Source organism: Trypanosoma theileri, assembly GCF_002087225.1.
Source record: "Trypanosoma theileri isolate Edinburgh chromosome Unknown TM35_Tth_4_V1, whole genome shotgun sequence".
Taxonomy (NCBI): Eukaryota; Euglenozoa; class Kinetoplastea; order Trypanosomatida; family Trypanosomatidae; genus Trypanosoma; species Trypanosoma theileri.
Window position 1 is genome coordinate 995,797 of NW_021639846.1, and position 26,790 is coordinate 1,022,586.

The 26,790-nt window shown below is 43.9% G+C and overlaps 10 protein-coding genes across 10 annotated transcripts; all 10 read left to right on the forward strand.

The window, feature by feature from the left end:
* Positions 1–3: 3 nt before the first annotated feature.
* TM35_000045460 (uncharacterized protein) lies at positions 4–2,484 on the forward strand (the record flags this gene model as incomplete). The annotated part of the gene is made up of 1 exon (XM_029022740.1): positions 4–2,484. The coding sequence occupies one exon, from the start codon at positions 4–6 to the stop codon at positions 2,482–2,484; it is 2,481 nt and encodes an 826-aa protein (XP_028886398.1).
* Positions 2,485–2,871: 387 nt separating this feature from the next.
* On the forward strand, positions 2,872–4,902 carry TM35_000045470 (uncharacterized protein; the record flags this gene model as incomplete). Its single annotated transcript, XM_029022741.1, has 1 exon — positions 2,872–4,902. The coding sequence occupies one exon, from the start codon at positions 2,872–2,874 to the stop codon at positions 4,900–4,902; it is 2,031 nt and encodes a 676-aa protein (XP_028886399.1).
* Positions 4,903–5,240: 338 nt separating this feature from the next.
* On the forward strand, positions 5,241–5,993 carry TM35_000045480 (putative 40S ribosomal protein S6; the record flags this gene model as incomplete). The annotated part of the gene is made up of 1 exon (XM_029022742.1): positions 5,241–5,993. The coding sequence occupies one exon, from the start codon at positions 5,241–5,243 to the stop codon at positions 5,991–5,993; it is 753 nt and encodes a 250-aa protein (XP_028886400.1).
* A 307-nt stretch (positions 5,994–6,300) lies between these two features.
* On the forward strand, positions 6,301–7,422 carry TM35_000045490 (NADH dehydrogenase (ubiquinone) 1 alpha subcomplex 9; the record flags this gene model as incomplete). The annotated part of the gene is made up of 1 exon (XM_029022743.1): positions 6,301–7,422. The coding sequence occupies one exon, from the start codon at positions 6,301–6,303 to the stop codon at positions 7,420–7,422; it is 1,122 nt and encodes a 373-aa protein (XP_028886401.1).
* Positions 7,423–8,074: 652 nt separating this feature from the next.
* TM35_000045500 (putative calmodulin) lies at positions 8,075–9,838 on the forward strand (the record flags this gene model as incomplete). The annotated part of the gene is made up of 1 exon (XM_029022744.1): positions 8,075–9,838. One exon carries the CDS (start codon positions 8,075–8,077, stop codon positions 9,836–9,838), a length of 1,764 nt encoding a protein of 587 aa, XP_028886402.1.
* Positions 9,839–10,356: 518 nt separating this feature from the next.
* Positions 10,357–18,921, forward strand: TM35_000045510 (ankyrin repeat protein; the record flags this gene model as incomplete). The annotated part of the gene is made up of 1 exon (XM_029022745.1): positions 10,357–18,921. The coding sequence occupies one exon, from the start codon at positions 10,357–10,359 to the stop codon at positions 18,919–18,921; it is 8,565 nt and encodes a 2,854-aa protein (XP_028886403.1).
* Positions 18,922–19,660: 739 nt separating this feature from the next.
* On the forward strand, positions 19,661–20,059 carry TM35_000045520 (60S ribosomal protein L32; the record flags this gene model as incomplete). Its single annotated transcript, XM_029022746.1, has 1 exon — positions 19,661–20,059. The coding sequence occupies one exon, from the start codon at positions 19,661–19,663 to the stop codon at positions 20,057–20,059; it is 399 nt and encodes a 132-aa protein (XP_028886404.1).
* A 261-nt stretch (positions 20,060–20,320) lies between these two features.
* Positions 20,321–21,133, forward strand: TM35_000045530 (putative intersectin-1-like; the record flags this gene model as incomplete). The annotated part of the gene is made up of 1 exon (XM_029022747.1): positions 20,321–21,133. The coding sequence occupies one exon, from the start codon at positions 20,321–20,323 to the stop codon at positions 21,131–21,133; it is 813 nt and encodes a 270-aa protein (XP_028886405.1).
* A 291-nt stretch (positions 21,134–21,424) lies between these two features.
* TM35_000045540 (uncharacterized protein) lies at positions 21,425–22,990 on the forward strand (the record flags this gene model as incomplete). Its single annotated transcript, XM_029022748.1, has 1 exon — positions 21,425–22,990. One exon carries the CDS (start codon positions 21,425–21,427, stop codon positions 22,988–22,990), a length of 1,566 nt encoding a protein of 521 aa, XP_028886406.1.
* Positions 22,991–23,293: 303 nt separating this feature from the next.
* Positions 23,294–26,428, forward strand: TM35_000045550 (calcium motive p-type ATPase; the record flags this gene model as incomplete). The annotated part of the gene is made up of 1 exon (XM_029022749.1): positions 23,294–26,428. The coding sequence occupies one exon, from the start codon at positions 23,294–23,296 to the stop codon at positions 26,426–26,428; it is 3,135 nt and encodes a 1,044-aa protein (XP_028886407.1).
* Positions 26,429–26,790: the final 362 nt, after the last annotated feature.

Sequence of the window (26,790 nt, forward strand, 5' to 3'; positions counted from 1 at the left end):
ACCATGGCTCGTGCACGCGCAATCGAAACGCGCTTGGAGAAGTTGCTGCCCTCCCTTGAGGAATACTTCACGAGTGGCTTCCTAACCCGGGCGGAGACACAGGATGTCGCACGACAGCGAACACATTGGGAGTACCGTCTTGTTGCTAAACCGTTGTTGCTGTTGGATGTGCAGAATGCTGTGGCCTACGAGTTGGGTTTGGAGAGGCGGATAAGGGAGTATTGTATATCAACAAAACTGGTGTTGAGGCATCGTTGGGCTGTACTAGAACGTATTGAGTCTATCTACCGTATTGGAATAAAACACTTAAAGGATCCTGGTGAGTTGGAATTGTTGAGGAAAGAATATGTTCGGTTTTTGAAGGATCATGAGCGCCACACGAGTCTCTCTGCACTGTATGGTGAACTCATGGTGCGCCATCCAACACGCACAGACCTGTGGGTGGAGGCTGCACTTTATGAAGGTGTTGAGATGGGAAACACAGACAATGGTCGGGCAATTGTACAGCAAGCTATTCTTACAGCAGGAGCGCAACCAGAGGTCTGGAACGCAGCAGTTCTCTTGGAGCTGAACTTTGTTGATCGGATCTTATCTAAGTTGGTGGAGGAACAGTTACAGAAGGAGAGCGAAGACAGTGAGCACGACATTGTAGAAGAACTTCAGAGAGAAAACTCTGCGCTGGCTAGTGTAGTGGTAGATCTGGCTCTGGTTAAAGCAGTTGTAGAGGAGGCTCTTGAAGGTCCTGCCTGTGGTCCAAAATTGGTACAACAACTCTTGGAAAGCGCTACGCGATTCAGCTACACCAGACCTCTTGTGGAGTTTTTGATGGAAACTTCTGCATTAAAAATGGTCTCCGCGTTGAGTCCAGAAAACAAATGTACTACCGCATCCCGTAACTGGACAGATAACGGTGTGTTAAGATTCCTCCACGATTACTTGACTTTTGAGATGCGTATGGTAGAGCGTAAAGTGATTGGGGATGTTGCCTCGTATCTACGCTGTATGGGACGTATGAATATAGCCACTCCAGAAGACCGTAAAATGGCATCTCTAAAGGCGTTTATTGCCGCATTGACAGTCGCCCAAGCGGAGGTGGGGTCATCATCGCTACTACAACGGATGCGAGATGCGGCGGTGGAAGTGGTGGTCTTAACTCTGGAGTCTTTGCAGAAGTTTATCTCAGCGAGTGGCATTTCTGCTTTTTGTCGCCTTCTTCTTTCTGGGAAATGCGTTGCAGTTACTGAGGCGCTGCAGTGTTTGTGTGAGTGGAAAAAGGCATCACAAGAGCAGGAACAACAACGACGGTTGCTGCAGATAGCAGATACATCGGCTAAGCGAGTACAGTCCCTACTCGAGGCAGCTCGTGAGGTATCTGTCTCTGCAAAGAAGGCAAAACATGAGGACAAGGGAGTCACATGGCGGTTGTGGCGATTTCTTCTCCCAAGTGATCGCAAGGCGGTTGAAGCTTTTAATTCACAGGGGGATGCACACCTCGTGGATGACGGTGATGTGGAGCGACTACTGCACTCTCTACGCGATGTGAGGGATGAGGAAACGTTGAGGCATGCGGTGCTGCAGTTCCTGCAGGAGTTTCACCTTATAACTGCAGTGGAAAAACTTGAAGACGGACTTCAGCAATTGCGGTTCAGCAGCAGTGCAAAAACGCCCATTACCTTGTGGAAGATCTTCTCTCTGCTGGAGGAACGTTCCAAGATGATGAAGGCGACATCCCGTGCAATGTCATCAAATGGCGATAAGGGAGATACTGAGGACGACAGCTCCAGCGATGACGAATACGACAATAGTAACAAGAAAAACAATAAAAACAACGAAACGAATAAACATAAAAAGAAAGTGCTTGCTGCAGATGACGAGAGTTACGCCGTTACCGGACTGAGGTTTCTCGCAAGTGTGCCACGTGGGACGTTGGATCAAGCAGGGGAGGCGGAGCGTCTTGACGGTTGTTGGGGACTTGTCTCTGGGCGAGTGCGCACACTGACGGGACTACACTCTACATCCCGCGATGATTTCATTGCCTATTTACAGCGAAGCACAGACAAATCGTGGGTGGAGGGCGTTCGTTCTCTTCTGCGTGTGGCCCGTCTTTGCGAGCCACTCCCCCGTCAGGTGCATACTGACATCTCCATCCCGTTCTTTGAGTCGCTAGCGCTAGTGCAGAGTGGTGTTGGAGCCTCTGCCGCTATACGGGAGGCACGAGATGCTCACGAGTATTTGCTTGCAATGTACCACGCAGCACCGAAGGCAATAGGGGAATTTCTCCCGCTTGTACTCCACGTGCCGAGGCGCGAGGGTATCAAGATGCGTAAGTCTCCTGGGGAATTAAACGCGGCAGATTGGGCGCGGCTTGTGGCATTTGAGCGTGGAGTGGCAAAAGATTTGTTCCGCGCGAAGGAGACAGCAGCGAGGGCTCAGAGGACAACATTGGCGCCTCAGCAACTCCTTTCCATGCTTAACGCATGCTAAAAAAAAAAAAAAGAACGAGAAAGGAAAAGGGAAATGAAAAGGAAAGTGAGCATCTTGCAAGTAAGTAAAGAGTAAAACAAATATATATATATATATATATATATATATACCAAAACAAAAAAAAAAAAGAAAAAAAAATGATGCACACATGTGTAGTGTTGAGGAGGGTAGGGGCTGCTGTCTGTAGTAAGTGCACTCCTCTCCTATTTTATCTTTTCGTTTTTTTCTTCTTTTTTCCTTCTGGCGACATCCCTGACAATGTCTCATATTTCTTTTCTTGCTTTCTCTATTGGTTTCCTTCTTTGTTTATGATTTTCTTTCACTCTCTGTGTGTGTGTCTACCATCTATACGGGATGAATTAGTTTGGTGCCCATCGTGGAGACTGTATGTTCTCCCGTGGCAGTCTCCGGGCGGCGCGAAGCCCTATTCATCGCTTCGAGCGCCGCATATTTCGCGGGACGCCCACCATCTCTCGTAGCACAGCCTCATTCTCACAACTGTCAAGAGAATCAACAAGATCAACAACTACAAATACAATTCCAACAACAGTAGCTTCATTATCATCATCATCATCATCATTGCTGGAGGCTTCATTGGTGCGTGGCGACCCACATTCCATCGTTGCAGCTTTTTTACAAGCTGAACACCGTGCTGAGCACGGCACGCTACGGCGTGTTCTTTCGTGCAGTGCGTCAAGAGATATTCTTCTTTGTGCGTGCGCTGCCATGGTGACTCCTGTGGCTTCGTGGCCAATGTTTCTTACAATGCGACTAAAGATACCACGTGAGGGCAAAGATGCAGCGTTAATGTCCTCTTCATGGAGGACGTTTTTCTTGGCTGTTGTCAAAAGTATTTTGACTTCTCTTGATCCCAGTACTGGTATAACGAAGAGTAAATCTGTTCCTAATGAATATGGTTCTGCCTCAATTGGACTTTTGTGTGCCACATGTCTAGCACCAACCCTGAAGATTGGTGAAAGATTCGCCCGGGCATCGTGCGAGGGAGGAAATGAGACATTATCCACATCATCAAAAGCAGCTACTGCAGCCGCTATGGCTTACGCAGCCTGCTGTTCAGTGGTTACATCAGATACGCAGGACGCGGACACCGCTTGGCTTCGACTGTGGACAACCATGAAGTTTGTGCCGGATAATGTGCTGGACCTTGGGTATATTAGATGTCAAGAACTGCAGATTTGCTGCCTTCTCCGCTCTGAAAAGTACAATGAAATAGAAGATTTACTTCTACAAAGTATTGCTACATATGCTCTGGAGCGCATGACAGACGTAACTCTTGCTAAACTTTTTCTATTAGATTCGCTAGGTTCGGTTGCACGTTGCCGTGTCCTTGCGGCCCTTCTTGAGGTTACAAAAGGGAAATACAGGGTAATGGAAATGGGAGTGGCTCTTCGCCTTTCTCCCTTTGAGCGGGGACGCAACTTGCCCAGTGTTACCAGAAGTAGTATTCTTTTTGCCAAAGTACTACGATGCTTGGTAGCGCAGGCACATGACGAACCATCGATAGCTAATTCTCTTCGTGTGCTACGAGATATTGAAGGACTTTCTCGTCTCTCTAATTCGTACGCGCTTGCAGATTCACTGGTTCCACATGACGCTACTCTCGAATCCATTATGACGGCATCAATGAATAAACAACGCGCTCGACTGGTGGCTACATTAGTGGAGTCTGTTAGTGAAGTAACAGACTTGGCGTGTGCTGTTTTCCGTCGTGTTACTTCTACTTGTACTGTTGCTGCTTCCTCCACCAATGATGATAATGTAGATAGGGAGTCTGTGGAAGCGGCGTTGCAGGGGTGTGTGGGTGTACTTACAGGACTTTTCACGCTTTGTGCAGGCCGACGCGGAGAGCTTCCAAAGCGGCGAGCGGAACCGGAGTGGAGACAACGTTTGCAGCGTGCTACAGCCGTTCGTTCTCACAAGTACGAATTGCTCTGCGCCGAATTGCCGCACGCACAGCTCAGTCGATGTCTCGCCACACTGCTCGCCAACGGCCATTTGCTTGTGGGTGGTGGACTTGGTTACCGCCTGGTTACATCCGACTTTGTTGACTTGAACTTTTATTCCCTAGGTCTCCTTGGCTTGCTCTACCATGCAACACGAGTGGGACAGCAGCAGCAACAGCAAATGGATGCTTCGGCGGTAATTCAGTCTTTGTACCAAAGACGCCGAGAGGTTTTTGGCGAGGATGTTGCTGCGCCGGTACTGAATATATGTGCTGCTGCGGGGGTCAATACTACACTGAGGGTGTGCGAAACGGCTCTGGTGCAGTACGAGTCTGACGCACCGAGTATCAGTCTTCTTCATGCACGATCCGCTGTAGCGTCTGGTGGAAGCGTTGTTGTTGATGATAGCTTTGGTGTGTGGTTGCGAAAAGCCACTTTGACACTCTCACAGTAAAGTAAAGTATCTTTAATTACTTGCTGCTTCTGTGATTGTATGTGTGATTTGATTTCGTTTTGTGTTGTATTTTTCCGGTTGTTTTCTTTTTCTTTTTTTCTTTTTTTTTTCTTGGTAGTCCTGTATTGCGAAGTTTTGTGGCTACTCTTTTTTGCTGTTACTAGCTACTTTTACCTTAGTGAAGGGCGATAATGTTTTATTTGTCTGTTTATTTACCTTTTTTATTGGTTTTCTTACGTACTCTTTATTTCCTTCTTTTTTCTTTTTTCTTCTTTCTTTTCTTTTTTCTTTTTCCATTTCCTATTGGTGTTCCTGCTGCAGCGACTCCACGAGCCAACATGAAGCTTAACATCGCCTACCCCCGCAACGGAACGGTGAAGCAGTTCGAGGTGACGGACGAGGTTCTGCGCCGCATTACCCTCACGGACTACCGTCTCGGCAATGAGGTGGACGGCGCCATCTTTGGCGAGCCCTTCCAGGGCTACACCTTCAAGCTGCAGGGCGGCTCTGACAAGGAGGGATTCCCAATGGTGCAGGGTGTGATGGTCCCCCGCCGTGTGCCGCTTCTCGTGAAGCGTGGCGCCGTTGGTTTCAACTCGTTCCGCGGGTACCAGGGCGAGCGCCGCCGTAAGTCCGTGCGTGGGTGCATCCTCGCCAACGACATCGCCGTGCTGAACATTATTGTCGTGAAGGTTGGACCACAGCCGATTGAGGGTGTCACCGACGTGTCAATCCCCCGCCGTCTCGGACCAAAGCGCGCGAATAACATCCGCAAGCTCTTCAATCTCTCACGCGAGGATGATGTGCGCAAGTACGTTATCCGCCGCAAGGTGACGAAGGAGGGCAAGAAGGACCGCTTCAAGGCACCGAAGATCCAGCGTCTCATCACGAGTGCAGTGCGGGCACGTCGCGCCAAGAAGTCAAAGATCGCCATTGAGAAGGTCCGCAAGTCCGCTGAGGAGCGCCGTGATTACCTGCGCCTCGTTGGTGCCCGCCGCCGCGCCGCTCGTCAGCGCAAGGCCGCCGTTCACCACACCCACAAGGTGCAAATGCAGAAGCAGGAAGTGGCCGTGTTCAAGGCTAAGAAGTAAGCACCAGGAGCGCGCTTATTGTTTTCTTCTTTTTTCCTTATTTCCTTTGCTATAAAATGAAATAAAAACAATACACAGGGAAAAGGGAAGGGGGAAAGAGGTCTTGGGTAACGGTCCATTAACGGGACCTGTTCCTTCCTCCCCTCCTTTTTTTTCTAATACCTCGATTTCTGAGTTTATGTATATTTCTAAACAACAAGAACAACTGATGCTGTTTTTTTTTTTTTTTTTCTTTTTTCCTTCTTCCTCTCTTTCTTTTTTTCTTTTCCATTACATTTGTGGTAAGGTGGGAACAAAGGGGCATATCATGTCTCGCCGGTTGTTTGTGCGCAACATGAATGGCGAAATTTCGTCAACATGGCGCGGTGGAGGCTCTGAGGCAAATACGATGGGCGTCAATATCGCTACGTTCGGCGCTACTGGTATTTTAGGCATGCACATCCATCACCTCTGCTGTTACCATGGGTTCACTAGCATTTTACCATTTCGATTTCGCGCAGGTCTTGCAAGTGGTGTACGTACTCTTCGTATGGCCGGTGACGGAACTGTTGGTCAAAATTTTGATACTGACTATGAAATTGATAAAGAGTTTGTAGTAAAATCTATATTAGAAAAGGTAGATAACGTTATAAATGTTGTAGGAGCTTGGCAGGAACCTACAGTATATGAAAATAGCCAATCATGGTTCTCAATGGAAGCAGTCAACGTAGAGTGGCCACGCATGTTAGCGCGGTGGTGTCGAGAAATGGGTATTCTTCGCCTAACCCATATGTCTATGGTGGGTGCGGATCTTAACAGCCCATCGAAGTTACTGAGACAAAAACGTGAAGCAGAACTTGCAGTTCTTGAGGAGTTTCCTACTGCTACTATTATTAGGGGAACAGACATTTTTGCTGAGAACGACTTTAGCTACTCCAAATACTTGAAGGCACAACGTTACTTAAAAATTGTTCCAGTGCCAAACCATGGTAGACGTATTCATCAGCCTGTATTCGCTGGTGACCTGGCGGAAGCTGCATGTCGCTCAATTCTACTGGATCACACTGAGGGACGTATCGCTGAACTTGGTGGACCAGTGCGTTTTACAACAAACGACTTGTTGCGCTGGTGTTCAGAGTGTAATGGGCAGCTACACCTCACGTGGCACATGCCTACATGGATGTGGCGTATCGGATGCACACTAAATGAGCGACTTCCAATTCATCAGGGTTTTGCTTTGGGTACGCGTCCACCGGCTTGGAACAAAGATTGGCTTGACCGACAATTTGTTGACAATTGCGCCACTCCAGAGCGTGATCCAGAGATGTTAGACTGGGAGGATTTTGGTATTCCACGTGAGGATCTGTACAGGATGGAGGAAAAGTATTTTATCACATCAGTGATGTGGTCAAAGGACGCGCCATACTTGGATTTCGGTACACGTATGTAGTTCAAGTTTATTTGTTATGTGATTTTTATTTTTTTTATTAGTAGGGGTATCAAGTTTTTTTATTTTATTTTATTTTTTCTTGTGTCTCCACCTCTCTCTTTGTGAGTATGCGTGTGGGGAGGGGTTTGGTGGGTGTTGGACATGGAGGTGGTGGGTGAGTGTAGAGTAGTTGCTGGGATGGGGGAAAATAAGGAAAGGGATGATAGGGACAAAGGGTCGTGTGTGCGTGTATGTGTATGTGTGTTTGTATCTTCCTCTCTTGGCATGCATGCGCATCTGCATATATGTATGAATTTGAGTTATTGATATTACTCAAGAGTAGAATTAGGCTTTTTATTTGCTTCTAGTCGTTCTTGGAGGAATGGATTCCTCTGCAAAGTTATTTCGTATGATAATGCATCCCCTGGATGTTGTATGAGAAGAGGTGTGTGCTTTTTCCTTGCACTTTCCGGAAGCATCTTTTTAACTGCGCTTTTCTTGATTTCTCTTTTGTTTTTATTTTTGATCCTTTTTCATTTGATGAGTACATGTATTGTCTTTTTTTTTTCTATCTTTCTCTCTTTCATATATACATATATGCGTATATATGTTTCTTTCTGTGTGCTTGAATCTGTATCATGTTGGTTTTTTTATTACTGAGAAGGGAAAATATATGCGGTACGCGGTAGAATCATACAGATTGAGTTGCACTCATTTGAGTTCAGAGGATCTGCGTTTTCTGCGGGATAGTTTTATCCGACTCGACACAGATGGGGATGGACTCGTAGGGTTACAAGATCTCCACTCAATATTCGGTGAAGAAATACTGGGAATGTGTGTAGAGAGTGATATGACATTTGATTTGGAATCGTATCTTCAGCACTTTTCAAAGTACATTGATGCAGTGAAGCGGCTGGTGACTCCGGTACGTATCGAGTTGTCAGATGATGAAATACTGCTGCTTGAGTCATCATTTGAAAACATAGATTTAAATAATGATGGTTTCATTGATGAAGAGGAACTCTGCAATGCACTTATGGAATGCCTGGGTGATTGCGGTGATGGTACTTCCACTTTGTGGCTTACGGGAGTTATTATGTCACAGGCTGACCGTGATGCCGATGGAAGAATTTCTTTTTCAGAGTTCATCCTCGCACTACAAGAGGACAATGGCGTATTTCCGCAGCAACTCATTACTCTTCCATTGAGTTACCGTGAGACGCGAAGTCAACTGAAGGTTTCCAAAAATGGTAGTAGTAATGCTGCGATGATACCGTTCCACCAATGCTTCTCGCCATATGAAGTGTTTCTGATGCTGTGTGCTATAGATGTAATGGCAAGCGAAAACCCAATAGTGAGTGTCAGACAATTTTCTGCTCTTCTTTTAGAGGAGTTTCAAAGATCATGTGATCTTCTTCATTATACACTGAAAGAGTTGGTGTTACATCTCTCTCGAAGGTCACTTCTATTGGCTCCATACATTTTCTCTATAGGCAGTATAGATTGCAAAAGGTTTTCTGAGATAGTTGTGGCGGATCCCAACAAGATGCTGTTAACTGTGCCCTCTATTCTTTGCCGTTTGGAATCTTCAATGCGTTCTCTAACAAATTTTCCATATGATGTTGGTCAACGTCTTATTTTACTTCTTTTAGAACTTAACCCGGAATGCGTTGAAGTATGGCAACTTGAAGAACTACCTCAACGATTAAAAAATGTTTTTCCTGAATTAAATGAAACAGAATTGTGGACCATAATTAGGAGTTGTACTACAGCTGCAGAAGTAGCATATAATCAGGGCTTTTCTTTGCAACGGTTAGTACGCCGACTCACTATTCGGTACTCTATATTGCCACGTGATTACACAGGGAAGACTTGGCGACGTTTGGGTCCATTAGAGCGAAGCCAAATACGCTCCAATCTGCTTCATACAGACATAGAGAGTTGGTATAGCATGACCTCTGAAGAAGTCCGTGAGTTAATAATGAGAGATTTACTCAAATCAGATGTCTTTTGGGACCAGGAACATGTGGCTTTGCTTGTGGCATCCTGCGTAGAATCAATGGTGTTTTCGCAGAAGTTATCTCCCAATGAGTTGCGTGTAATAATGGCGCAGGAGATGTGGCCACCCTCGGGTAACATGATGGATGAACCCTCTAGAATGAAAATTGCAACTAAAATGACAGAGTTAAACCTAGGATGTGAGGGATTGCATGTAGTCCGAAATACCATCTGCCAACTAGATACCTTTGGCACCGGTATAATTGATGAAGAATTATTATTACCAACTCTTTACAATGTTATAAAAGAATTAAAATCTCAATGGGAAAATGTACAGATCGATAGAGCAGTCTGTGACGCTGTCTTGGCTTGTGAGGCCATGGAGGATGGTCAGTCTGTGAATTGCAGTGAACTCTTAAAATATTTGTTACCGAATTAATTTTCCAAGTCTTTCCTTGTTGTGTTTCTCTTGTGGAATGAAGACAAGGAAGACAATTTTTTTTTTTTTTTTGTTTAATTCTGTTCTGTTTGTTTTTGTCCTGTAGGTTTCTTCTATACATACAGGGTTTTACATATTAGACTAGATCATCACCATTTGCCTACTGACTGACACCAGTCTTTGGTTTTGGAGGACCTTCTTTCCCCCTCTTTGTTTTTTCTGTATTACTATTATTATTATTATTATTATTATTATTATTATTATTCACCCTAGAGATGCATGGGTATATGTATCTTTTCCTCTCTCTCTCTTTGACGCAACATTTTGGAGAGTGGAGGACTGGTGATACTCCAGAAATGACAGTCATTGAAATCAAAGATCCTCATTGTGTATCCCTCTCTTTTTTTTTTTTGCTTCATGCTTTCTTATTATTATCTACTCACCTAAATACGCATTCACGTTTTTTTTTTTTTCTTCTTGCTTCTCTTCTTTCATCTTTGTTGCATATATATATATATATGCAGGTTTCTAATCGTGAATCAACAACACAAATGTCTTCATGCAAGGGGAACCCAACGCCTTTAAGCGCGCCCATATTGTGCCAAGTTCGAACCGGTGTGGCAACTGGCAGTCAACTGGTGGGCACTGTGCTTGTCTCCCTCGACAAGACACTGCACGATGTGCGGACATTGTTGTGTGCACTAGCCGCGGGAGAACGCACAGAAAGGCAAGAGAATGAAAACCCAGAAGATAAGAACGAAGTAAATAAGGTGACGAAAGACGAGGCAGAACTGCCGGTCAACGTAACACCAGAGGAACTAGGGCGTCTTCGGCAGTTTCCGCTGCACCCGTTTGATTATAAAGCGCCATTCACGTTCGTGCGGGGCGGCAGTGCCCGATTCATTTCTCGACAGCGCGAGAAGTCCGTTCGGCTCATTGACGTTATGCCACGTGTCCCTTTGGTGTTTCGTGGTAAATGTGCGTGGTCGTTGGAGCCGCCACCGCCGATTGTGCAAGTACGAGAGGGAGGCAATGGTGATAGTGATGGTGATCGTGTTAGTATTCGTAAAGCCCTCGCTGTGGTGTTTGTGGCGCATGGAAGTCCCGGTGCTTTGTTGCCAGAGCCGGTGTTGGTGGAACGGCACATGATGCAGCAGGCGGTATATGGACGCCCGTACAAGTTAAACGATCTTACAACTTTGGTTAATCAGTGGAATGTGAACGTAAAGGATTGTTTTGGACGCACTGTACTACATGAATGTGTCTACCTGGGTGCAATGGAGGCGGTAGCGTATTTGCTTAAACTCCCCTTTGTAAGGGTAAATGAACAAGATTGGCAGGGTAAAACACCTTTGCATCTTGCAGTAAGAGGTGAAAATAAGACCATTGTGTCCTATTTATTAGATGCTGGAGCAGATATTCTCATTGCTGATAATGCTGGGAATACAGTGCTTCATGTTGCTCTCTGTCGTCGTAATGACGATATTGTTGAATTATTATGTAGGCGACTTCGTACCAAGGGTGTTGCAGTTGATAAACTGAATCTCTGCAAAAACAACTTGGGTTTATCTCCTATTGACATATTTCAACTTTACTCACCGACCTTTCACCAATTGTGTAGGGAGGGGGACATTGGTTCTATTAAATTTCTTTGCAAACATTATTTATTTCAACGTGATTTAATATTTCAGTGCGATGAACTTGTGCAGCAATCTGCTCTACATGTTAGTGCTGCTGTTGGAGACGTGGCCATCCTTAAATTACTGCTAGACGATATGGAACTAAAAAAAAAAGGAAATAGTGTGATGATAAATAGTCGTTGGCAAACACCTTTGCACATAGCAGCAGAAAAGGGAAATCTTGAAGCAGTTAAATTTCTTCTTGAAAGGTACCCAAAATGGCTCTCAATGAGGGATATAACTGGTGCCACACCACTTGTAGCCGCGTTGACGAGGAAACCTCATTTACACGTGGTGGATTATCTCTTATCATCATCACCCCGGGGAACACTCGCACCAAATATTTGCAATAACAGTGGAATGGGTGCATTACATTTACTATGTGAATATGGTATGACAGGTGCCGCCAATTCCCTCATTGTTAACCATGGTGCTGATGTTGCATTATCGCAGAGTAGTTACCAGACGACACCAAAGTACCTCACAATAACGCGTGAAGTGCCAAGGCTATCAAAATTGAAGGAAAAAATATTAAGTCGAAAAGAAAAAGTGTTGACTCAACAGGATGTAACACCGCTGCTTTGCGCTATCCGTGCAAGGGTCAGCCGTGTGGACACTATTGAGATGCTTTTATCCTGTGGAGCGGGAGGAACGGAATATGAAGTTATTGAACTTCTCTTTTTTTTGCTTACAAAGGAACACTACAAATTGGCGGAACAAGTGGTTTGGGCAGGTTTGGCAAACTCAATACATCACAACGAGCTTATTAATCGTTTCTGTCGCATGAAACATGATGTTGGTATTCGATGGTGCACCGAACAGGGCTGCTGTAACCTGAACTCCCCTGAGGGTGGTGGCTACCCGCTGTCGGTGAGTGCAGCTGTGGGTGATGTCAGGGCTGTAAACTACCTTCTCACGCATGGGGCGGATCCAAATGCCCCTACAGAGGAAAGTCCGCCTCTTCTTCTTGCTATCAACGCTGGACACGAAGCTGTGGTAGAGCAACTTGTGAAGGCAGGAGCTAAACTCACATCTTCTGACGCATCATGGAGTGCACTGTCTGCTGCCGCCGAGCGGGGAGCCGTGTCGGTAGTGCGTGCTATACTGGGTTTGCAATTGCTACCATCAAATGAGGTGTTTACGGCCTTATTACGTGCTATGAAGAAAAACGTTAAGGAGAGAAACCGTGTGGTTCGTGAACAGATATGCGTTCATCTTGCGCAATACTTTGATCCTAATGTGAGTGGAAACATTCATTCAACCGAACTTCTTCACCTTGCGGCGAGTCGTTCCTTCTTTGAGGTGGTTTGGGTTCTTGCAAAAAGGTTTCTCACATTACCGACTTCAACGCTCCAGATGGTATTGAATGACGCCCCACCACCTCCAAAAAGGAAGTATATTATTGTAGAACCAACAACAACTCAGTCCAAAAAGTCTTCAAAATTCAGGGTTAAGAACGTGTGGCAACGTTTATATGTTGTACCAAAACCTTTCAGACGGATACAGCTTCAGAAACTAGATAAAGACATGTTATACCATCGCCTGTATATGCGTGATGTATTCAGCTACTGTGCGGCGGCCAAACAATACGCACTTTTAGAGTACTTGCTCTTTGATCTTGGAATGAAGCCATGGTCAGGACCGGATTATCGTGGTTGGAACGCAGCTGACTATGCAGTTACTGTGCAACAGTACGAAGTTGTGAGAATGTTTCTTGTTATTGGTTTGACTCCTCTTCGTCGCCATAATATTCGTTCCTCTACGAGATTGAGTACTCTTTTGTTCGCAATGACGGACGTAAACATCGATGTTAGTGAGACGAATTTGCTATCTTCTGTTCTCTGTAAACTTGCAGCAGCAAAAGAAGTGACACTCATGCGGCAGATTCTTCTAGATGTATGTAGACAATACGGATTAACAGATTTGAATGCTGCTGGTGAGTGGTTAGATGAACTGATTCTCTCTTCTGTGAATAGTGGATATGTGGATTTGCTGCGTCTTATGACAGAGGAATTCCATATCACGTTGTCCCAACATCTGAGAGGATCAACGCAACCACTTCTGATAGCAGTAGCACGCCGCGATATTTCAATGGTTTTGTACCTCATCCAAAATGGTATCCCTACTCAGTTAACTGGACCTATTCCCGAAAAGCTCCTCCCCTCCACTATGCGTGCGCTAAAATCTCAGGAACGGGAATTTTCTCCATTGTGGCTGGCGGCACGATTGGGAGACACCGCAATGGTGGAACTGTTGCTCTCTACAGGATCCTTAATTCTAGAGACGTGTACAGATACTACAGTACGTTACCGTGATGCCCTAAAGGCAGTAATAGATGGATTACCGTATCGTCTTTCACCGCATCATGACTCTTTGGTTGCTCAAACAGTGACATTGTTGGCTAGGGCTGGTCATGTTTACTCGTCACCTACTATTTTGCGTGAAGTTGCGAGGAAAGGAATGACACAGGCAGTTAAAACCATAATTGATTGCTACGGGCCTCGTGTAATTGTAGAAGACATCGTTTCTAATGAAATCTGTTCGCTACACTATTTGATTGGAAATGAAGCATTGTGTCCAGTTCTAAAGTCTCTAATTGTGAAAGAAATTATGATGGAGTCTGCAGAGACAGGAGGAGAAGAGAGACGAGATATTATCACTGCGATACTTCGTACTGATTTTAAAGTTAACCCTGTAGACTACGCTCTCACACACAATTCTGTGAAGGGTTCAGTACTTCTTCTTGCACTGGGATTATGTGGGAGTGGTGAAGAAAAGAGAAGTTGTAACCAAAAATTTTCTCGAGCCATTCGTTTATGCATTACTAGACGTAATACTCAAATGAGGAACTATTCGGTACTTCACGCAGTAGTAGAGTTACAATACTATGATATTCTTGAAATGATTCTGAACGAGGGTATATCCTTACAATACCTAGAAAAATATGAAGAAAAAACGAAAGACAAAACGCCATCTATTTCTTCGCTTTCAGCTTTTTACTGTGATAGGATACACCATCGCCTTGTCGTATCATCAGAGGTTTCAAAAGCAATAACTTTCTCTCTATTTGACGTACTGTACTGCATTTTTGCTCGGTGTAACTGTGATGGAGAGCAACGGAATTTTCTACAATACTCCAACTCAAATGGAGATCTTGAGAAGGCAGTGGACTTTCAATATACTGAGTTACCCAGAGAATTTATTTTAAACTTAGTTTCTGACAATCATAAATCATTTTTCTTTGAGAATAAAACCTTTTGTATTGCAGCATTGACCCCTATGGGGTGTGCTGTAGCGGCTGGGAACTTGTCATGGGTTCAGTGGTTGACATTCAGTGGTGTATCTTTAGTGAACTGCAATATAGTTGTTGCGAAGAGAAAACCGATGAAAATGACGGAGCTTGAATGTAAAAGAGACCACTGTCATAGACATGAAAAAATATTTCACTATGGATTTCTTTTTACTGATGAGCGTTATCAGATTAGTCCTCTCTTACTTTGTATGGCAATAATTATAGAGAGTGCTAGATCTCGTGATGCTCAGTTGTTACTACGACAGTCAGAAATCTTGCGTTTTCTCCTCTCACGTGAGAAATGTTTGAGACGTGAGGAAGTGAATCCACTGGCTATTGCAGCAGCAGGGTTGATGTTGTGGGACCTCCTTGAAGCCATTATCGAGGCAGCAGAAAGGTTGGAAAATGATCCCACAGAAGGTCGCTTCTTCTTCACCATCAGAGAGGAAGAAATACCGCCTATCATAGGGAAGGCAGTTGGAGTTGCACGGCATGTTATGCATAAAGCGGCTCGCTGTGCCCCGAAAGAGATTCTTGTTAATATTACGAAACACTCTCAACGTACTGATATTGAAACATCTTCTGATGCTAAGGGAAATACAACCCTTTATCACGCGTTGTTTCATTCATCGCGATATGCGCTTGAATTTTTCTTGGGGTTACGTATTCCTACAAATACTCCATGTAATAAAAACACAGGTCGTACCCCATTGATGATTGCTTGTCTACGTGGACAGCTACCATTGGTGAAGTCTCTGGTGGAGAAAGGGGTTTTAAACGCGACGGATCACCATGGAAACACGGCGTTGTTGTTAGCTGCTTGTGCTGGGCATCTGAATGTAGTAGAGCACCTCCTTAAGAAAGGTGCTGATCTTTCTGTTAGAAATAATCAAGGAATGACTGCTGTTATGGCAGCAGCTTTCGCCGGTCATGATGATGTGGCTGTTGCTTTGGCTGATAATTCCTCAAACATGAACGATTTTTTCTCTCCCCAGACAACGTTATTACACTGTTCTGCAGTTGGTGGTTGTTGGCATATGACGACAATGTTATTAAATACCATGGAAAATGTAGAACTCTTGGCCAAGGATTCTGACGGGTTCTCATCAGTTTACTTGTCTTATGCTATGGGTAACCACCGGGTTCTTCGAACACTTTTGACTGCCGCAATGTGTAAAGGGATTGAACCCTCTCCTTCACTTGATATGGAACGGCGTATATTTGACTGTTCTGCGGCATTACATCACTACGGTTGGTTAAAGAGAGTTTTGCAGATGGATCTAGCTCTGCTTGAGGAGTCCCGCCATCGATCATCTGGGCAATTCCGTGTTCGTCCTGGGGAAATGACATATTCTTGTGCTACTACAAATTTAAGGGAGTTTAGTGGTTCTTTGCTCCTTTGGTGTGTAAAAAACAATAATGTGGTTGGAGTCCGCGTCTTGGCAGATATGAATATCAGGGATGATTGCAACGCGCTTCATAAAGCAGCTAAGTACGGTTTATTGGGCGTGGTAAAACTTCTTGTGAGTCTGGAAATGAGTGATCCTAACAAGACGGACAAAAACGGGAGACTAGCATTTGAAATCGCTGCTATGCACGGGCATTTTAGCTGTGTTTCTTATCTCCTTTTACATACTAAATTAAACATTGAGCAACTGAAGACACCTTCTAAGGTAAGTGCTCAAAACACCTTCCACTGCATAGCTTCATGCGGAGGAGCAGAGACTCTTCTTGCACTAATAGAAATCCTAGAGCAAAAAGAGAGTGGGGCAAACTGGCCTTTAATTGCATCCGAACTGCTTGATGCCTTAAATACTCCAGACTCAAATGGGATGACCGCATTTGAATCCGCTGTGGCAATGGGGAACCCTGCTGGAGTTTTACGTGTGGCACAAACCCTAAAGAGACTTGTGACTATCTCAAAACGGGATAATGCGTTGTCGATTTCAAAGGCAGTACTTAAAAGTTTTTCAGTTATCTCCCCTGCAGTTCGGGTTATTCTGTATGACCTATTTAAGGTTACAGAGGTGGCTACCACCGTTGGGTTTGGGCGAAATCAAATGAAACGCTTAACATTTGCAGATGTACGGCTAATAGGTGTTAATGTGTTAAAAAGGGATACATTTTGCGCTTCTGAAACCTCGGGTCTTTTCACGTTACATCATGAGATAGCCGTTCAATCATCACTTTTGAGAGGATTACCTTTTAAAATATCCTACGAACCGGGTACTCTAGAGAAAAAGAGTATGAGGGAACAAGTTCAGTTATTGCAGTGGTTAACTTCCTCACTTGTCCTTTCAAACTACGAGAACTGGAGCGGTGACACAACTCCAGAAATAGTAGAACTCAAGTTAGTCTCTCACCGTTCTGCAGAATTTGCTGATTTATCATCTAGATATCTGCATCACTCTGTGTATGTGGACTCCCGTAGACTACTAATTCCTGACCTCAACTACACACTTAATTATACAAAGAAAAAAGAGATTATGCAATTACGAACCGAAGCAGAAGAAATGTGTCTTTTGCTGACACAGAGACTACAGGGTCTTTCCTATCCTGCATTAAAAAAGGGGCGAGTGACAGTGGACTGGAGCGGTGGTGGAATGACAACAAAATCCATTACACGCCTTATCTACAATGGTCTCGCAAAAGTTGCTGATTTCATAGAAGAAAAGTTGAGGGATTGTCTGTATGGAGTTCAAGAGGCAGATATGGCATCTGTAACGAGTTTACAAGAAGATACTGTCGTTGGTATACGCATTACATTCCATTACACTCATGAGACTATTCAAGAGCGTAACCTATCCTTAGGTAGTGGGTGTATCATCCTTTTTAGCGATGACAAGATACAGGATGTGAACCACATACTTTATTTAACGGTCTATAATAAGATCCTGGCAGATGTTAATCTACTTCGTATTAGTTTTATTCGAGATGATTTTGTAATGAAACTTATGAAACTTTTCGTTATGCGAAAGGAAACTGAGAGGTTTAAATTTAAACTGGAGGTTGATAAAGGTGTGTTGCATGAGTTTCCGTTGCATTTGCTATGTACCTTAATGGAAGAAACCGTTAAGGCTGTAAAATCGCTTATTATTGAACCAACTACAGATATGAACAAGTTTCACTCTTCACAAATTGTAAGTGATTTCTTAACTCGAAACTTTCGATCTGTAATTATTATTTTTTCCCCGCAACATTTACCATTGGTTGAGTTTTCAGATGGAACTCTGATACTACGTTTGAATACACAGTTGGCTCCCACACGGTGCGATATTTACGATTGTCTGCGTCACAGTGCAGTGGTGTCTGAGATTGAATGGTTGAAGGGGAATCTCCCTCTTTTGACTTCAACTGTTGCTACGCATCTCAACGAATATCTTCCTACCTGCACATTGGTAATAGATACTGCTTCCTTTTTTGAGGGACAAGATGAGGAATTTGTTCTCTCGGCATTAAGCCTCTTGTGCCATGATAACAGCGTTCATGTACTGGATCCTCTCATTAAGGGTGTTTTGCGGGGATGTGCCAGACCGCTGGGTGACATAGTGGGCCGCCATGTTCGTCAAATAACACTGACTTTACAGGCGTATGGAGATGCCACCTGTGTACTTTACGATAGTGGCAATTTTCTCTATAGTTGTTCGCTCTACTGTGTTGAAAGAGGAGTTTATGGAACATCCTCGTGGAATCTTCTTTCTACAGAACAAATATATTCATTGTTGATGATTCAGTTGGCTTCATTGGAACCCCTAGTTGCTGAACTTATCGACACGTCCAAGGCTTTCGCGTGCTGGACGCATGTACATGGTCCTTGTGATCTTCGCCTACGTCCTGGATCCAAAAATAAATCTCTAAGGATAAGAAGACGGAATGTTTTAAATTTGCCACTAGGTTCAGGTATTAAGGAAACCGTAGAATTTAAAGGGGATTGGTGCTTTGTTAAACTTAATAAGGCAACCGGTAAAGTGTGTTTTACCGCTCCGAAGAGGCTTGGGTGTTATTACCAGCACATTCTAATGGATGGACATCCGCTGTACAATTCCCCAATTTATTTCGAAGTGCTTACAGAAGAGAATACTAAACAGAAAGAAAAAAGTGCTTCAAATTGAATATAGTGACGCTGAGGATTCTCTTCTATGTGGTATAATTTGGTATTGGAGAAGTACAACCATTCCCTTCCTCCCACCAAAAAAAAAAAAAAAACCTTGGGGAAGCCCATAACAGAACAGTATTGTGTAAAGTAAAAAATGGAGGAGCAATGGAGATCTTATCATGGTATTTATAGAGTAGATGTGACTACTGTTAGGATGGAAGCTGTTTCTCTCACTCAAGTTTTCTGGAAGTTTGTGCATGCTGTCAATTCATATATATCATGTCGCGGGTGAGAGTGGCTTTTTCTTTGGAGTTCGTCACAAGGAGAATTAGATGCTAGGCTTATCGTGGATTTTGACACCGCTCCACCGGAGATAGTCGTTGGATTTTTAAGGGAGAGGGTTCGGTGGTGGCGTTAAAGGGTTTATTTGGTCATGCTAACTTATTTTTCCGGATGTCAATTCGCAAAATTGGGGCGTGGAAAGCTAATTGGTGGTCCTGTGAATCGTATAGTTCCTACACTAAATATAGTGAAGGAGTAAGATCTGTATATAGTGTGATCTCCGAGAGCGACTTGCATTCGGTTTTGTTTTTTCCGAGTGTTGTTGTTATTGTTATTATTATGTTTCGAGTTACTTTTTTTTTTTTTTCGAAATTGACTCTTCTTTTCTCTTCATAAGATTTCTGCTACAATATTTATTTTCTCTCTTTTTTTTCGCTCTTTCTTTATATCTTCATTTAGAGAAACCGGAAAGGATGGTGAAGCCAGTTATCCCAAAGAGCGTTGTGAAGAAGCGCACGAAGAAGTTCACACGTCATAAGTGTGAGGCCTTCCCGCAGCTTAGCAGCAGCTGGCGCAAGCCAAGGGGTGAGGACTCCCCAGTCCGCCGCCGCTACAAGGGACAGAAGGCCATGCCCAACAAGGGTTACGGTAGCGACCGCCAGACAAAGTACATCACCCCATCGGGCTTCAAGAACTTTCCCATTAACAATGTGCAGGACCTCTACATGCTGCTTATGCAGAACCGTAAGTACGCTGGTGTGATCTCTCACACTGTTGGTGCCAAGTCGCGCAAGGCTATTGTGCGCAAGGCCCACGAGCTTGATGTGCGCCTGATCAACGGTAACGCCAAGCTCCGTAAGGTTCCCCAGTAGAAGGGAGGAACAGATAGGGTGGTGTTAAACGGTACAGGTTTCTCGTTTTATTTTCCTCTTTTTTTTTCTTTTGAAAAAAAAAAAAAAAACACATACACACTTTTTGTTTTATCACATTCGTTTTTTTTTTTTTTTTATGCTTTGTTGTACTTCGTACCCCATTTGTTCTGTTACTTCTCTGGTTTGAGATTCCCTCTCTTCTCGCCTGCGAGTTCTATTCGCTCTTTTTCTTGTGTTCCATGTAGTTTTGTGGCTGCAGTGATGGAGCAGTGCATTGCACTTGCTGACTACAACGCTTGCGAGGCAGATGAGATCAGCTTCCGCCGTGGCGATGTGATTACCGTGACGGCGAAGGGCAGCACTTCCGGCTTCTGGGAAGGATATGTGGCCGCAACACCCGTACGCGGTCTCTTCCCTAATTGTCTTGTATCGTCGAACATGCGGCCGCAGCAGACGCCAACGTTCTGCGACCGGGCGCTCTGTCTGTACGACTACACGGCGGCGGATGCGGCGGAGATGAGTTTTGCGCGAGGCGACGTGCTGCGGGTGGTGCGGCGGAGTGCAGCGCTGGGTTGGTGGTATGGTGTCAACACAAGCCGTGCGGCGGAGGAGGAGCCGCGTTTGCTGCCGAGCAACTTCGTCACGTGCAATATCGTTCTTGCCGCCTTTGAGTTTGAGGCGCGGCAGAAACACGAGTTGGGGCTGAGTGTGGGCGACGTCATTCAAGTCCACCGGAAGTGGAACGATGGGTGGTGGGAGGGAACCCTGCGGGGGCGACGCGGGATATTCCCAAGTAACTACACACTGCCAAACGTGGCAACCACAAGCCCACCATTCTTCTGCAATCACTGCAAGACGGTCTTTGCGGATAATCCTTTATGCTGTGAAACTTGTCAAAAAGAGGAGGAAATAGCGCGTTCAATGATCGCTGCTCTGGATGAGTATGCCACAGGGAAAAAAACACAGTTGGATCTTTTTGCCTACGTAGATATTGAATCCACTGACAAGGATGAAAAAGGATCAAATACTGCTGATGAGGGGTTAGTGCGTCGCATCGCAGGTGCCATAGGGTAAACGTAGAATTTGAAATTTCTCTTTTTTCTTTTCTTTGCATTTACCTGTTTCTATTTTGTATCGCTGTTCATTATCTTATTGGTCAAATAATAAGGAGAAAAGAAAAAAAAAAGGCACTGCTGTTTTCTCATTTCATGGTAAAACATAAAGGATCATGCGCCTTTAAGCAAACACTTTCTTTTTCCCTTTTCCTTGTCACAAGCTCTTTTTTTTTTTTGCTCTTACTTGTTTACGTGCTGTTTCTGACTTGGGGTGAAGAACGACTCTTCAGGGATTACAAGTAGTCTAAACATGCCGCCAAAGAAGGAGCTTTCATCTTCAGTACACCAGATGCCCCACGAGAGGCAGGTGGAACTTCTGTCGGAAGCCCTACTGAGAGAGTACATGCATAAGCGTAAGTTTGCAGAGACGTTACGCGCCTTTGACGAGGAAAATCCTCGAGATAGTGATACAATTTCTTCACGTGCATTAATGTCAGACCTTATGGCACTGAAACCAGAGACACAGCGTCTCTTGAAGGCTGATGGAGTAGAGACTATCATGGAGATGCTTTGTTATCTCCGTGTCAAACGACGTTTAGAACTGGAGGAATTAAAACGACAAGCATCAGTTGAACCTCCTCCAACACCAGAGAAGGCAAAAAAAAAGAGTAAGGATAAGAAAAAATCATCAACTAAACACTCATCTGAAGGTTCATTGCGACATGAACGGTCAAAGCACGATAACTCCGGTAGAGAGAAGAAATCTTTATCTAGTAACAGGAGCAGCAATAGTGATAGCAGTAGTGAAAGTGAAGTGGCGAGTGATCGGGGATCTAGTGGGTCATTTGATCATAAAAGGGACTCTTCAGTGGGAAGAGGACTGGCTCGATCAATAATAAAGTTACTTTGTGGTGAAAACGAGATTCCCACATCCTTTCTTAAACAGGGTTTCGTTTTTGATGAAGACGTGGAGTACGGCCTTATTGAATGGGATAGGGGCCCTGAAGGAATTATTGCAGTGGTGCAAGCCTATATTTGCGCCTTTTTTTTTAAAGGGGGGTTCGTCGACATTAAACGGCATCAGCAGCAATGTCTTCAGAGAGCCCTCATGACGCTCCTTTCAAGTGCCCAACCTGATCCGTCTCATGTTTGTCTCGTAAATGGATCTATAAGAGAGAATGAAGTAAACAATGACTTAAAACATTTAATCCTCTGGCGTGATTTTGCGACCGCAGAAGATATTGAACAAAAACTTCACTCAGTTTTGGAGGATTGGATGGAACCTAGAGGATCAGGTGTTTTCTGTTTCTTTCTCTCTGTGTTATTGTCTCGTGGCATCAAGAAGGTTGCCACAACCATGAGTTCTGCAAATGGTCAATTGATCAATAGCGAAGGTTGTTGTTCCTCAGACGTGGCTAAGATTCTCTTGCATGGTGAGGAAGATACAACTTCTTCTTCTTATTTGTTGCAAGAGTTGACTATGGGTGGAAGCACAGTGGGAATGTCTTGCGGTTATGTTTCGACTGGTCAAGATGATACAAGCTTAAATGAGGTGGGCGCAAAGACACCACGCTACCCTGTATGGGTAGTGCACCACCAAAGCCGTTTTGCGGTTCTTTTTCTCAAGAGAGACACCCGTCGTCAGTTTGAGCAAAATGAGCGAATGGGGATGCCTGCGTTTTGTGATATATTTTTCTACGAGCCAGGCGCACCGAAGCGAGACGAGAGGTTCCTTTCCGTATCCTCCACTGCCCAATCTCCTGAGGTTGGTGGGAGCAATGAGGAGAACTCTTCATTTCTCTATGCTGCAGTCCGTAAAATTCCCTTATGGTGCGATGGAGAAATTGACTGGAATGGTTTTAAACCGGTCTTTTGAGTTTTTTTTTTCTTTGGTGATTCTTTTTTTCCTGTTCTTGTGGTTGCAACAGTTGTAGTAATGATGTTGCTAACGATTGGGAGCTTGCCATAAAATTAGAATAATAGTTGCACGTTTTTTTTTCTTTTTTCTTGACTTCCTTTTAAAGTTTGTATTGTTGCGATAGTATCACCTATAAAAAGGAAAAAAAAAAGGAGCAAGTATAAGAGCAAAAGAAAAAAAAAAAAAAAAAAAAAACAGAAAAACAAAAACAAAAAACAAAAAGAAAAAAGAAAAATTTAAAAAGATAAAGCGCACACTCACATGGAGAAAAAAACTGACTCAAATGAGCACAGCTGCAAGGAACCGATTCTGCACAATATCGTTCCCTCTGTGAATGATGAGTTGAAACCAGGTGCATATGATCCTGCCCTCAAATGGTGGACCTATGATATAACCACCACATTTTCCGTGGTTCAACTCGAAGACCCCACAATTGGTGTTACTGCTGATGATGTTCCGAGGCGTGCAAGGGAATTGGGTGACAACAAGATTCCTATATCTGGTGGTCCAAGTGCTTTGTGGATTCTTTGCCGACAGTTTATGAACAGTATCACCGTTATATTGACAATCGTTATTGTTATCAGCGCAGTTTTTAAGGATTGGGCAGAGTTCGGTGTTGTGCTATTTATTTTGCTATTTAACGCCCTCTTGGGATTTTATCAAGAGTACGGCGCAGAAAAGTCTCTCCAAAGTCTTAAGGAAATGACGGCAGGTAGTGCAAAAGTTCTGCGTGACAGTGCTGCCCAAATTATATTTATTGATGAGGTCGTTGTTGGTGATATTATTATTTTAGAGCAAGGTTCTTCCGTACCAGCTGATTGCCGCATTGTAGAAAACAATGGGTTAGAAGTGGATGAGGCACTTCTTACAGGTGAGGCAATGCCGGTAGTAAAACACACGAATGTCATCCCTGATCCTGATGGTAATTGTGCATTGGGTGACCGCAAGAATATGGTGTACCGCAATACACTGGTTACACAAGGACGTGGAAAGGCCGTTGTTGTGGCTGCTGGTCTTAGTACCGAGATGGGAAAATTGGCTGAACGGCTCACTGATGATGAAGGTACAGGAAAGACTCAACTAATGAAAACATTAGATTATATGATGTATTTTCTTTTTGGTTGTTGTGTGGTCTTGGCTATTATTGTGTTTGCTACAAATAAGTTTAAATATCATCCAACTACTTTATCTTACGCAACAGCAGTCGCCATCGCCATTTTACCCGAATCACTTGTTGCTGTGATAACGGTATCTATGACGGTTTCTGTAAAGAGAATGGCGAAGCAAAAATGTATTGTACGCAAATTGTCTGTATTGGAAGTCCTTGGTAATGTAACAGATATTTGTTCTGATAAAACCGGAACACTAACAGAAAACAAGATGGTAGTTAAAAAAGCAGTTATCGGCATCAGTGACGAGTTCGTCGTGACAGGAGCTCCATATGATCGACATGGTTTTTTTGTACGAGAGAGTAATAGTGATGAACACGTGAATCTAAAAGAGTCATATAATACCAATAAAGCAGTTTATGAATTTATGAGATGTGCTGCTCTCTGCAGCAGTACCACTCTTCATATTGATGAAAATGATGCAGATCATCTTGTGGGTAGTGGTAACCCGACAGAGGTGGCTATTCAAGTGATGACATGGAAAGCTGAACTTCACCGTGATATGTTTGAAGATGAGGGATGGGAATGTATAGCAGAGTATCCATTTGATTCAAAGATTAAGCGTATGTCTACTGGATGGTATCACAAAGAAAGAAACGAGTTGTACCTTTCTACAAAGGGTGCCCCAGAGCGTGTGCTTGACCTTTGCGCGTCCAAGATATCCGAATCTGGGAGTATTGACACTCTAGCCGATGATGAACGTCAGAAAGTGGAAGAGCATGTCAAAGATTTGGCATCTCAGGGTCTTCGTACGATATGTTTTTCAATGAGACCATGTTCTTTACAACAATTTCCTATTCCAGAAGAAGATTCCTTTATTATGGCACACACTCGTGAGGTTGTTGAACAGGACTTGGTGTTTCTTGGCCTTGTTGGTATCTACGACCCTCCGCGACCGGAATCAAAACCTTCTGTGATTGCTTGCCAGCATGCTGGTATTGTAGTACGTATGTTAACTGGTGATCACGTTTCGACAGCCGGAAGTATTGCTGTAATGCTTAATATAATTGGCAAACGTGACATAAGTAATCCTTTGAAGCTCCAAAATGGGCCTGATTTTGACAGAGTGGAAATGGAGACGATTGCTCAATGGGAAGATCTCCCACTGGTTGTTGGTCGTTGCTCACCAGAATCCAAGGTGAAGATGATTGATAGTCTTCATAAACGTAAACGTGTTGTGGCAATGACAGGGGATGGTTTTAATGATTCACCAAGTATTAAAATTGCTGATGTTGGTTGTGCAATGGGGTCTGGTACTGATGTCACAAAAGGTGTTGCTGACCTTATCATTACAGACGATAACTTCGCCACAATTGTAAAGGCTGTGGCTGAAGGAAGACGCATTTCACAAAATATAAGAAAATTTGTGGTCCATCTGCTTTCCAGCAACGTTGCAGAAGTTATTGCACTTATTTGCGGTCTTCCAATACGTTATATGGAAGCTCCTTTATTTGTATTATCACCTATTGAAATTCTGTGGTTAAACATGTTTACATCTGCACCACCCGCTACTGGTCTTTCTTTAGATGCTGCCAGCTCAGATGTGCTCCTTGTGCCTCCAAATACTGCTGGTTTATTTACAGTAGAACTTGTGGCTGACACTCTTGTGTATGGATTCTGGCTTGGTGCATTCGCTTTATGCGGTTTTGTTTTTATTTTGTACGGCATTGATAATGGACCAACTGGTACTGATTGTAATTCACATAGTGGTGTTGGCTGTGAAAAGATCTGGCAAGCACGTGCGACTGCGTTTGGAATACTGTACTTTGGGCTATTAATTCATTCCTACACTGTGCGACATCCCCGACTATCTGTTTTCCGTATGAAATGGTTTGATAATCGTTGGATTTACGGTTCTGTAATTGTTGGAACTATCTTGTTCATTCCAATTGTATATGTTAACCCCATTGCCCATGGACTCTTCGTGCATCACATGCTTACCTGGCATTGGGGAGTTCTCGCGATTCTCTTGATCCTCTTTCTATTCTGTTGTGAGATGTACAAAATACTGAAGAATTGCTGCTTCCCACTTAAACACGTCACTGTGCCTCAAGACGAGGAAATAGAAGAAGAGTACCGACGGTTCGCTGTTCCAGAACACGACACAAGAGATGTAGTAAGCATTGCCCAGGAAGATCTGCGTATGTCGTTTGCATCATTTGCCGGAAGCATTAATAGCGCTGGAACGCACAGAAACCGAATGTCATTTGGTAAGAAGAAAAAATAGGGGATCACCATTTATAACTGTTTTAGTTGATTTTTATTGGGAAAATGGCGGATTGAGTATATATACCGATATCTGTCAAACTGTGTATATATGTTTCTGTGTATTCCTGTAGAAGTGAGGGGAAAAAAAAAGAGAGAAAGAGAAAAAAAAAAAAAGGAAATACACCACCATCATTATCATCGTCCAAGGTAGTGAGAGCGTAACGATTCTTGGGGAAAGTTTTTTTAGTTTCATCCTGATTTTTTTAAGGTTGTTTGTTCAATGTGAAAAATGGCGTTCTCCACACGTTGAAACAAGGGAAGGAATAATAAATTATATAAAAGGGGAAACTGCCAAAGAAAAGAAAGTAAATTTGTTATAAA